General features: G+C 31.6%; 1 protein-coding gene across 1 annotated transcript; it reads left to right on the forward strand.

Moving 5' to 3' along the window:
- Positions 1-910: 910 nt before the first annotated feature.
- On the forward strand, positions 911-12,099 carry LOC124366618. Its single transcript, XM_046823214.1, has 3 exons — positions 911-1,731; positions 2,158-2,335; positions 12,013-12,099. The coding sequence occupies exons 1-3, from the start codon at positions 911-913 to the stop codon at positions 12,097-12,099; spliced, it is 1,086 nt and encodes a 361-aa protein (XP_046679170.1).
- Positions 12,100-13,692: the final 1,593 nt, after the last annotated feature.

The raw sequence follows: 13,692 nt of genomic DNA on the forward strand, positions 1-13,692 counted from the left end.
TTAACACAGCCGCCCTGCTCCAGGAGTAGAGAGGATGTGGCTGGGCTTTTGTCTCCCAAGCAGTAAACATTTAATATCCCGCTTGTATTTATCTGGTTTTTTTAGTTAAGTTGTAGTTTTTTTTTATATTACATCATTTTCTGTAATAATTGGAAATGAAATATTACTACTTCCCTATCATTTTATATATAAATAATGTGTAAGCTAAAATTCTTTAAAATGTGTCTTCTGACTTCAGTGTGATTGCGTAATACACATTTACCAGCCTTAAGCATAATATTTTTGGTTGTTTGGGACTTTTAGACGAATACAAGTTTAATTCAATCAAGGACAAATGCTGTCAGTGTGTACCATATGTTTCCATCATTCCTAATTATGACTTATGGATGTCTGTAAGTATTTTCATTAACAATACAACATTTTTCGTCTTCATGCTAATAATACTTATTCCATGTTATTAAAAGTATTTAACCAATTGTCTTGTACATGTTTGCTAAAGTTTGAAATAAATATTAATACATATATTTTAATCCATACTCAAATTTACAACTTCATAATAAAATATTTCATAGTGGTAGCAATGAAAGCGAATGTTATATTGACATTCAGTTCAGCTTGCGATGCGGCAGAGAGCGGACGTGTGCTACACTTGCGCCAGACATAACCTCAAATGTCTGGCGTATGCAAGTACAATACGTTTACTGTGCATTCATGTGTGATTTAATTATCATTATTGTTAATTTTCAACCATATTATTAACTCCAACGGTACTATAATCAAACAAAGTGTTGTGAAATTATTGATCATGGAGGACTGTGGTAAGTGTTTAAAATTGTTTACTAAAACAGCTGTAAAAGCCAAGATGAATTGTAACGATTTTAAACGGCCTTTTCATGCTAAATGTATCAATATGACTCCAGAAGACACTCAGTATTGTAAAGATAATGAACTGATCTGGAGATGTGAGACATGTTCTCAGGAACGTAGAAAAAGTATGGTTCTTGAGTCTAGGCCTGAGTCATCAGTCACCTATGATGACATCTTCAATCTTGTGCTTGACCTTAGAAAAGACATAAATAATACAGAGACTAATTTAAATAAGTCTATTGAACTTTGTTTTGAAGAGCTCAAAGATACTAAGAACCTTGTTAGTAAGCAAAGTGAAGAGGTTGCGAGTTTAGTTGAGCTGGTCAATACTCTTAGAACAGAGAATCTGGAACTTAAAAAAAAGGTAGCCTCGCTAGAGTGTAGGATGGACGATGTAGAACAGTACTCTAGAAGAGAGACTATTGAAATCTACGGTGTGCCTGTCCAGCCTGGAGAGCAAGTTCTGGAAGTAGTGAAATCTGTAGGGAGGGCTTTGGACATAACCATTGAGGACTCAATGGTCAGTGCCTGTCATAGGCTGCGCGTGAAGGAGGAGTCTGGAAGACCACCCGGCATCATAGTGAAGATGACATCTCGCATGGACTCTGAAGCTGTGTTGCAGAGACGACGGGTGAAACGGAACTTCTCGACCCACCACATTGGCCTGACTTCAACACCTGCCTCGCCCATCTACATCAATGAGAGTTTGAGCCCTGGAAGACGTCGACTTCTGAACGCCGCCCGTGAAAAGAAAAAAGAAAAACTCTACACCTACCTCTGGATAAGAGGTGGGAAGATCCTGATGAGAAAAGCGGACGGAGAAAAAGTGAAAGTTATCAACAGCTTAGACGACTTAGCCAAATTGTAAGTCACCTCATTCCAGCCTTTATGCATTTATACTAGGCTTTCATTTATTAATGTTTTCTATAAATATATACTTTAGTATTATAATGATCACTTGGTTTATACGTTTATTTGTTTTGTGTTTTCAATATTATGTATTCATTAATTGATTTATGTCCTGTAAATATCGGTGATGACAGATGCGAACATAATTAAAATTCTAAACCAAAATATAAGAAGTATGAGGAAAAATTTTGACTTGCTCGTAACTGATTTAGATTCGTCTAAAATATTTCCTGATTTAATTGTGATGACTGAAATCTGGATAAATAAGTGTGAAATGGACCATTACAAAATTAATGGCTGTAATTCGTTTAGCAAATGTAATGAAAGTTATAGAGCGGGAGGCATTGCAGTATTCGTACGCGACTCATGTTATTGTTCCAGTGTGACAGAGAGAGAAGATATCAAATCAGCTGATGTATTGATTTTCAATGTCAAGGTCAACGGCCTAGAGAACTTTACCGTGATAGCCGTGTATCGTCTGCACACTAGTAGGCGAGCGGATTTCACGCAACAGCTGAGTGTTTTGTTGGATGAGTTTAACGGAAAGAATATTGTTGTAGTAGGTGACATGAATTATGACATTTTAAATCAAAGTAATGAATCCGACCACTATTTAAGTATGTTGGCTAGTAAAGGATTGTATAGTTTAATTAATGAACCTACTAGAATTGTTGGAAATTCAGCGACTTGTATTGACCATGTTTTTGTTCGTTTTTCTAATGGAAAAGTTAGGCCTACTAAATACGAATTTACTTCGCATGTTTTTCGTTACAATATAACTGATCATTCAACGGTAGTTTTTTCAATTAAATTCCCTGATAGTGTAACATGTAATGATGAAATTTCAATTAATAAACTTGATTTTAAAAAATTGGAGAGAATGCTGGAGTTAACAGACTGGAGTGAAGTTTTTTCACAGAAATCTGCATCACTTGCTTTTGAATCTTTTTTTAAAGCTTTACAAGCCGCATTAAAAAGTTGCCAAACTCAAATTAGTGTTAGGAAAAAGTTTGATAAATTGAAACCTTGGACAACTGATAATCTATTAAATAGAATCCAAAAAAAAAAAAAATATTCAAACTATTAATGAAGAGTCCTTCTAATACTAAACTAAAGAACTATTACAATGAGTTTAGAGCAAAATTAAATATGGATATAAAATTGGCGAAAGAAAATTTCTTTCAGTCTAAGTTTGACGTTTTCTCTAAGGATTCTAAAGCACAGTGGAAGGTTGTAAATAGCCTAATTGGAGAAAAACGCCTCAACAGTGAAATAAGCGAAGTTATTGGAAGAGAGGGTATTGTTACTAGTATCAATGATATAGCCAATGAATTCAACCACCATTTCTTGAATATAGCTGATAATTTTAGGGAAAAAATAGATAACTTATATGTGGACCAAGTGCAATGTTATAGAGATACATTTGTTCAAAAAATACATTTGTTCAAAAAATACATTTTAAGACATCTTTTTATATGATGCCAACATCGGAACACGAAATTTTGACCATAATGAACAAGTTAAAAAATAATAAATCTCCTGGCATTGATTCTATAGGTTCTACATTGTTGAAGAGAATCGCTCCTTTTTTCCTTCATGTATTGGAATATCTTTTTAGTTTTAGCATAGAAAGTGGCGAATTTCCATCCAGTCTTAAGAAAGCTGTTGTAATACCTATTTTCAAGCGAGGTGATTGTAGGCTTCCTGATTGTTTCCGTCCAATTTCTTTACTATCGGTTTTCAGTAAAATCTTTGAAAAAATTGTTTAAATACGGATAATACGTTTCTTAGATAAAAACAAATTCTTTAGCAAAAACCAATTTGGATTTCGAGAGAAACTCTCAACCGAAGATGCTCTAATATCATTTACTGAGGAGATCTTTGACTCAATAAACAGTGGCGAAAAAACCTCAGCGTTGTTTTTAGACATCACTAAAGCCTTTGATACAGTGGACCATAGCATACTACTCGATAAACTGTGGCTGGCTGGCATCAGAGGCTTACCACATAAGTAGTTTTCAAGCTACCTCTCTAATAGAGAACAAAGTGTTAGAGTTGGTGATTTTGTCAGCCAGTCTGGATCGGTGAAGCATGGTGTGCCTCAAGGCTCTGTATTGGGTCCAGTTTTATTTTTGATTTACATCAATGACTTGTGTAATGGGCGCTTCAGGGGTCGCCTTTGCCGATGACACAGCTTTTATTTATAAAAATAAATGTTTAAACACCTTGAAAAATGAAATGGAGAATGATTTAAAATATTACGTTTATGGTTTGATAAAAAATACATGATTTTGAGTGAAAAAACAAAGTTTTTAATTTTTGGTCTAAAGACAGAGTACAATTGGGAAACACCTTTGAAATTCCATGATTTTAATTGTTTTAACAATACCTACCAACAGTACAATTGCATGATTATAGAACAGAACAATAGTATTAAATACCTTTGGACTGATTATCGACAGTAAGCTAACATGGAAGTCACATATTTTAAAATTGAAAAAGGAACTGTACAGTAGCTTAAGAAAGTTTTATTTGCTTCGACAATTATGTCCAAGGAAGGTTATGATCAATGAGTATCACGCTCTCATTGGATCCAGGCTGGGGTATGGAATTGCTTGCTGGGGCGGAGCCTACCAATCGACACTTTATCCTATTATTATATTACAAAAACACTTTGTCCGTGTGATTGCAGGAAAAGGAAAGCTTGAGCATGCCTGGCCGATTTTTCTTGATTTGAAATTGTTTCCACAAAAGCATCTATTTATTTATAAAGTGTTAAAACTATTTTTTGTAAGAAGTACAGCTTTCTCCGTAATGACTCGTAGTACAAACCATAACAAGACGATGTCAAGTAATGCATGTTCCAAAATCACATTCAGCAGCGTATCAAAATTTTTACAGTAGTATTGCACCCCGAGTGTTTAATACAATCATCCAACAACTTGAAATTTTTTCTAATATAAATCAATTTTTGTCTAACTTAAGAAAGTGGCTTTTTATTACAGAAAATCTAGATATTGTTTTGAAAATTGTACAATAGAACACTATTGCAACTGCATTATTAACAGTTTGAATTGCAAATAGTTAGGTTCTCAACATATTATTTTGTATGTGGTTCTGATTATATTTAATTTAACTTACTATTGCACAGATATTACATCTTTAGTTATTTTGATAGTTTTATAATATATTTATTTATTTATGTCATGCCGTTTTTTAATCTTTAATAATTTTAACGTGCTGGCGATCCCACCACAGGAATTTTTCCTAGGGGATAACCTATTTATATTGCTTGGTTATGAAAACATAGTGAGTATTCATTTACAACCAATTGTTATGTTGGAAAACTTGAGTGTTTTTTATCATAGTTTGTTCAAATAATGTAGTCAATGTACAACTATTATTTAAATTTAAATATAAGTATATTGTATTTTGGATTTTTGGGGTGACTGGGACGCCCTTTGCGAGGGACTGTTTGTAATAAGTCAAAGTTTCTTGATGGTAAGATATGTTGATAGTTTTATTTATGTCATGCCGTTTTTATTGTGGAATGGTTTTTTGCGGGGGATGTTTCGGTTGTTTCGTGCGTCTAACATGTATAATAGCATCTCTGAGAATCGATTAAAAATTATCTTTAAGTATAATATAGTTATTTATTTTTGTACATGTTTAAGGGTGTAAAATACATATTCATGTAGAGTTGTAAATGTGTATTTATTGTACTAAATTGTATTGCAGCAAAATAAAGAATTTTCTATTCTTTCTATTCATTAGTAAGAACAAATCAAATGGAAGTTCTTGCTACAATATTTAAAAATATCACGTAAGAATAATAAATCACCTTTAACAACTGTTACAGTTTTTATTTGTAGTGTGTACAAATGAGATTAAAAGGTAACATCTTTAGTTACCTGTAAATTTTGTAATTATTTAATGCAGTTTATTAAATGTACCAGGAATTATTTAGAAAGTGTTATAAATTTAAAATGTTTCTAAAATTTACAATAGGTTACCTTTTTGCATGTGTGTAAAATTTAAAGACTTTTTAATTTTGAGCATGTATAGCAGGTGTATTTATATCAGAAATATATTTTTAACTTTATGACTTCATTGCTTTTATATGTTCATTATACAATAACTGGATAATGAACATATATTTAGTTCCAATAATAGTATCAGTATAATAGTATAGTAGTTCTAATTTTCCAATATAGTATTTTGAAACTCGTTGCTTTTTAATTTGTATACTCCAATATTTTAAATCTGGGATTTGGTTTTGGTTTCTCATATTATTTTAATTTTTATTATAAGGCCAAGGTTATTAAAAGTGTTTAAATTAAATCCTCGTTTAAACATTCATTTTCTCATGTTGCTTCAATTTTTACCGAGATAGTATGATTGAATGTAGTTACCATCGCTTCGTTCTTACTTTCTTACTTTTTGAGGTTTTACAATAATACATTGATCATTGAATTTTGAGTTTAGCTCTACTTCACCTTCCTTTTATTGCTGCAGCGCCTGGTATCTAACACTGCCTGAGACTTATCTCCTGGAATCTGGAGTCATGTTCATCTGAATAGATCCAAAGTAATTCGACAACAAAGAAGCTCAAGACAAACTATTTAAATTGTTTAGACAACCGAGACACCTATAAATAGGTCAAATGGTACTCTATTGTCTCATCAGTTTTCAATTGAGTGATACTACGATGTGATAGACACGATCTCTAAGCACAGTGGAGCAAACGAGTTTTCTACACATAACGTAGCTATTGAAGGAATGGTTGGTTCAATTGATTTTCAGTTTAGCTCCAGTTCACCCTCCTTTTATTGCAGATCCTTATATATTTGACGCTGTCTCACACTTAACTCCTGGAATCTAGAGTTATGTTTTTCTGATGCTTATCATATCGTAGATAACACATTTGTATACGTGATGAGACAACGAGACTATCATTTCAAGTATTCATAGGTGTCTCAAAAGCTTAAACGATGTAAAATTTTCGTTTAGAGTTTCTTCGTTGTCGACTTTCTTTCATCTCGTCAGGCGAAGTTGACTCCAGATTCCAAGAGTCAAGTCTAAGACAGAGTCAGATACCAGATGCTCCAATAAAAGGAAGGTGACTGGAGCTAAACTAAAAAAAAAAAAAAAAAAAAATTGAATCCACCCTTCCTACCATACCTACATTGAACGTGCTATGTTCTACTATTGATCTAATATTTTTGGCAATGTATTGATCATTCCATTTTAGATAAAAGTATTTAGTATTGATTTGAAACGTGTGCAATCTACTCATTATTGTTTTAAATGCAGCCTGTTTTTGTGACATGGGTGATTGGATGAGGAAGGGACAACTAATCCGTGTATCTAGGTGTTCTAAAAATTGTCAAATTTCGCTCTTTTTTGATATTGGTTATAGTCAAATCAAGTTAGTTTGCATCCTTTTCTTCAATTTACAGAGTTAAATATAGATTAGAATGTTATAAATATCATCTAAACATGTATAATAATAAACTATTTGTGCCAGATGTTTCTTTTTATCTCTTAATATTACTGTAAGTTGTTACCAAAGAATAAGTTAGCCAATAATATTAATATATTATTGATCATATTGGTTATTCTTCACTTTAGATACAGCAATTGTTGTTACACGTAAGTTAATTTTGTCTTAGAGTTACTATTGTGAGATCTAGTTTTCCTTTAGTTTCATTAATATTGATAGTGTTATGTTTTAAATAATTATATGTAAATTTCCTTGGATTGAAAAATTGATGTCTAAGTTTGTTACTTTGAAGGATAGAAATTTAATCTTTTCGTGTATATCTAAATTAATAATTCTGTTTTCAGGGTCAATGCTGGTTTTCCGTCTTATACCAGTTTTAAACGTTTAATGTTCTTTCATTTGGTTGTCCAGATGGTATTTTGCTAAATTAAGTAAATTTTGAAAATTTAACCATACAACTCCTGTTTAAAGAAACATCTTAACTTAACTACCAAATGAGTACAACAATAATACGATATAAACAGTCATTTTTATTACAAAACTAGCTGTTACCCGCGGCTTCGCACGCAATCTTAGAACCGCAGTCCTTATATTACCTAGTAAAAGCAATTATGATTTAAAATGATGGCAGTCCTATAAAAACTTTAAAACGTAAGTAGATACATCATGTAGATATTATTTAAGTTCGTGGTAAATAGTACCAGAGTTTAACTTAATTATTATATCATTTTTGGCACGTGTATGAGCATTTCTGGTTCTAATTAATTATATACATAACGTCACAGCTGAATCTGCATTGTCATCCCCGTCAAGAAAACAAATCTCAGATCACACAGGTCTCTGAAACTTACTTTGGTCAAAAACCCTATATTTCCAGTCCTTGTCATATATTTCAGGTCTAAGATATTTCCAGTACTATAGTAGAGTTTTTCTTGTTGTTCTGACGAAGAAGAAATATATATAGTATAAACAAATAAATATGTATATATACTTACGTAGGACCGAGATGCCTACTTCGGTTAAATAGTGCCCACTTAAGACCATTTAAATTTACATACCTACTATGTCACAGTTTAGCCTTCCATATTGCCTCGATCAAATTTTATATACGTTCGATTATCTAGTTCTCGGAAATCTACTTTGTTCAAAATTGTGTCGACATAGTTGAGTTTGCTAGGACTGAAAAGCCTATTACGACCTAGGGGGAAGTCCTACCTACTTCTTATGTACTTCCGGTATAAGGGGGAAATCCTTATTCAGGTTACGGAACATTCCAAAATTATCGTTATTAAAGTTTTGCGTTACACTTGTTTTATACACTGTAGCCAGGGAAAGAATGAATCGTTAATGTATGTTAGTATTCATTTCTCTGTTTTTCCGTAGGGCATTTTTAAAATTTAGTACCATAATGTCAAGGAAGCCCACTAGTTTAAAGTAATTTATGTGAAAACATTCATAACTTTGTTCATTAAGGTTAGTTTTATAACAGTATTTAATGCATTAGATGATTTTAAGTCGTCACTGGCGTAATCTGGAGTAAAAATTATATATTTAATATCTGCATTACACTACCGATCAAGCACTGTTTACTTATTATTGATAAAATTCAAATGTAAACAGATGTTTCAGAAAGTTTTACGAACTATAGCTGTCAACAGCTGTAAAAATACGTTTCGTTCTTATCATAACATTCGAATGTAAACAAACTAATTTTCCTATTTGAATTCTACTTTATTTTGTGAAATGAATGTGTTATGGGTGGTAAAAAGCACTCTAAATGTTATTTAATACGAAGAGCTATACCTGTTCCAAATTTCAACACAATCCGTATAACAGTTTCAGCGTGATTCGAGGACAAATCTAAAAACATCCAAATATCCAAACATTCAAACATATAATATTATTGGGATTAAGATCATTACTGTTTACTTAAATATTATAGCGCAAAATACAAGTATATCTGGTCATGTAAACCAACACGGTCGAAATCGCTTGATAAAACAAGAAATCAATATTTAATTAATGTACTCTAGAGCCTGAATAATATATAATCATTGTATCACTTCTCAGTCAACGCTAAATTATTCATAGCTCGGTGAAATAATTCACTTAGTACAGAATTTTATAATTTACTATTTTCCATAGCTAGTTCATGTTCTGGTATATAAATTGATCTGCTTAACATTTTGTACTTTAACTTTAAATTACATTTATAAAAAGATGTTTTTTCAGATGGTAGATTATGAGGTTAATAACTATACGTTAGCTTCGTTCAAATTAAAAAATTAATATATTTTGAACAATACGAAGCTTGATTGCAAGTAGTTGGCTGAAAAAGTGGTGTTTTTAGATCGAACTTTGAACTTGTGTTTAATTTATATAATATAAGAAATCATATTACGTATTTTCACGAGTCAATAGAAAATCAAGTCGGTAATAAATGTAAGTAAAGTTTTTTATTAATACAAAGTATGATAAAACCATAGTGTAAAACGTACTGAAACCAAATTAAGGTTCATACAATTAAATACAAATTATTAAATATTAGTAAAAGTGTATGAAACAGTGATACAATTTCCGTCTAAATTAATAAAAATCTCTCAAAACTGAATCAAAATTATATTGAAAATGAAAAAAACATTTAAAACGTTCTTGAATAAACATTGAAAAAATTTTCAATTGTTTATTTAATACAAATTCAAATCTGGACCATATACTAAACATTTTTCTTTTAAACTGAATCACTTTGCTATAGTAAAAAACAAATTTAAATTTTCAAAACTAAAAATTAAATACTAATATGTTTATTGAATTTAACTTTTTATTTGTAAAAACATTGACAATTGACTTTTTTTGATGACAATTGTACAGTATCACAAAATTGATACTGTACAATTGTCATCTTATTAATTAAAACATTTAAGATTTGTTTTATTTGCTTCACGCATTCAAAAATCTTCATGTCGCACCTATATTGAAAATTTCCTATTGATTTGTGGAACTAAATCGTGTACTGCCTTATTTAAATATTTTGTATAACTTGTAAATATATTTATCATGTTTGTATTATTACTTATATATTTCTAATGGTATTATTGAATTTTTAATACCTTTTAGTCTCGTATGAACCCCATTTTCTAATATATCGTCCAGTAATTATAAAGTGACGAAATGTTCCAGCTATTATATTCCAATGATTTATTTACATTACACAGAGCCGAGATATCGCAAGACAAGCAATATCACAATATTATACTTCGCAAAGGCGCGAAGACGGCATTGAAGCTTCTCGATAAATCAATTGGACGAAAGTGGATCTTTCAAAACCCTTTTAAGCCTCTCACTTGAAACACTCTGAGTTATGTTTTAGGGTGTTTAAGTACTCATTAGCGATCGGTGTGTGACATTTATCAAAATGAAATACTAAACACGTATAGATATATAAAGTTTTAAAAACTCCGTAATATTCCTCAATTCTTAAGTATGTTTAAGTTTTGTTAGTAGTTTCCAACTATTATTAAAACTTATAGGAGGGATATTTATACATATATATTAAACATCGTTCCTTTCAAAGGAATTATAAATTATACAAAAGTGATTTAACGTAAAATTAACCTCATACAATATTTTTACCTACTTTATTTACAGTAGCTTAAGCCAATGTTATGAGAATGATATTTTGATTTTACATTAAGTAATGGAAACTAATATAAACACTCGAGAAATTTAAGAGATATTTCAGTTAGGAAAAACCAGACAGGACGTTTTTAAGATTGTGTATGTACAAATATCTGTCTGCCCATTAATACATATATATATATATATATATATATATATATATATATATGTGTGTGTGTGTGTGTGTGTGTGTGTGTGTGTGTGTGTGTGTGTGTGTGTGTGTGTGTGTGTGTGTGTGTGTGTGTGTGTGTGTGTAAACGTTTAATAAAACAAAGATTTTAAATATTTTGTTTAACTTAGTTCCTCTCGGACCAAAATTTAACCCTATTGACTCGACAGGCCCTAACGAAGCCTATCACTCTTGAAGGTGGTAAAATGTCATTTCTGCCTCGTAGTTTATCTGTACTTTAGACTCAAAAATATGCATGAAGCTTCATTTCTGAGGAGAAACACTGAGTTCGAAGATGGTGCATGTCACTCCGGCTTAGCATTGGATCTTTACATTGATTGTATCAGCGACCATGATTGCTACGAGGCAGTGGCAAACTAAATAAATTTGTAAAAAATAAAATTTATACTTAAAGACCCAACATGTGATTATTAAGATATTTATTCATACGTTACGTTGTATTGCGTACATTTTCCTCGTTATACGATCTAAGAGCAGTCAGTCCGTTTGTATTTCTGTCTGTCCATCTGTGTAATTACCGTTTATAGAAAGGTTGAATACTTGAAACGTGGTACGTAAGGTCCTCTTGGTCGAATGAAGAATTCTTATAACTTTGGAGTTAGATTTTTTAAAGGCAGTAATTCATATTGACTCTTCGGCAGCCTGCCTGTGAGATAAACGTTTATTGAGAGATTATTGAGATTTTCAACCCTTTAAATATAGTAGAGCGTCGATAATTCGGACCCTTGCACAACTGCCCTTGCACTATGGTTTTTTCCAAGATTCTGATTGATAATCGTTTTTACGTAACATACATACAGTACTGTGTAAAGACAGGAAAAGAAATAATTTATTTTTGGTTGTTTATTTTACCAACTTCTTTCAGAGGAAACAGAAACAATGGAATGTGACAGTGACGACCCAGAACAAGAGACAGAAGAAACAGGACCAACTCATTGTGAAGCGTTTGTAGCAGCGGAGACACTGATGTCATTGATAGAGACACAATCCCACTCAGCTGATTATTTTAAAATGAATTAATGACTTAACTGCTAAAAAACAAACCACTACTTCAGTTCAAAAACCTAGTACACATTTTACAAAAATCTCCAATGATGTTTTTACTGTACACATGTTGCTAATAACAAATTATAATACAGTGTTTAAACATAAAAGATTTTTTTTATCAATTTAACCTCTAAAACCGTTACTGTATAAGAGAAAATATAAAATCTTAAAATGTTTGTGAACTTAAATAGTGTTTAATGGCCTTTTTAAGGTAATTTTTATAATCCGGATAATTTGATAATCCGGATGGGGTCCGATTCCAATTAATCCGGATTATTGACGTTCTACTGTAGGTCACTATTGTTGCAATGAAAAACCCAATTGATTCTGAGCCCACACGGACAATCGGAAATCCGAACGTCTGTCTGTCTGTAGTGCGATAGATACATTGTTGCGTTTTGTCGTGAGTTTCTATACTCCATTATTTAAATATATTTTACTTCATCTATTTACTTTGTTTTGCTGGAGAACAAATGGTGTGAACGTATTTGGCTATATTATAATGGTACGAAATGGTGAATGGTGAAAGACAAACGCTTTTTGACGTGACAACGTCTTAAATTAGGTTGCGGCTCGGAGTCACTCATGAAAAAGTGTAACGCCCGGTAACGTTACGATGCCCGTCCAGTGGGTCCGCCGCACGGGATTCGCACGGGATAAAGCAGATAACTGTGGGTCCGCCGCACGGGATAAAGCAGATAACTATGTTTATTCGTGAAAATGTGGAGTGCTTAGATTCGTCATTTACTACAACTACAACAATAAAGGTAAATAATTGTACACTGATATTTCATTATCGTAAACTATGATTGATTGATTAATTGTTAGATTGACACAAAATTTGAGAAACTGAGTTTATAGGTTATGTCATACTATTGACAAATGTTGATAGTGTTAAGTAAATTATTAGTTAAAATCACTCTGCAATCAATCGTAATTCAGTCGATTGAGAAGAAACAGCGCGTATTGCTAGTCAAACATTTAAAATAACAAATTATAACCTCTAACCTGTCATAACAGTGCGACCAAACAAACGAACTAAACCGACCAATCACCACGCGTGGAGTTAGAATTTAACTGTGTTTAGCAAGAATTTCAAATTCCAATTTTAGTAAATGTTTTATTCAACTTTACCATTTACAATAACAAATTTTAATTAATTTCAAATTATGGACAATGTTTTAGTAAACAAAATATATTTCTATAGTTAAAATTTGTGCAATTCTTATTTTCATTCAATTCCTTGTTCCTATTGTACAATTTAATAATATTCATATCAATAAATATTCTACCGAGAAAAAGACGTTGTCACGTAAAATCTTCGCCCGTAAAACCGACTTTACAGGCAACCATAATTTTTTTTAAATATGAGTACTTACTAATGTTTTGTAACGTAACATTTATGATCATTAATTATTTACAATTACACTTAAAAACAGTAAATAAAGCTGAAGATTCTGGAGGAAAAAAATCTTAAACGGTCATTATAGATTTTCGT

The sequence above is a fragment of the Homalodisca vitripennis genome, chromosome 7, assembly GCF_021130785.1.
Source record: "Homalodisca vitripennis isolate AUS2020 chromosome 7, UT_GWSS_2.1, whole genome shotgun sequence".
Classification (NCBI taxonomy): domain Eukaryota; kingdom Metazoa; phylum Arthropoda; class Insecta; order Hemiptera; family Cicadellidae; genus Homalodisca; species Homalodisca vitripennis.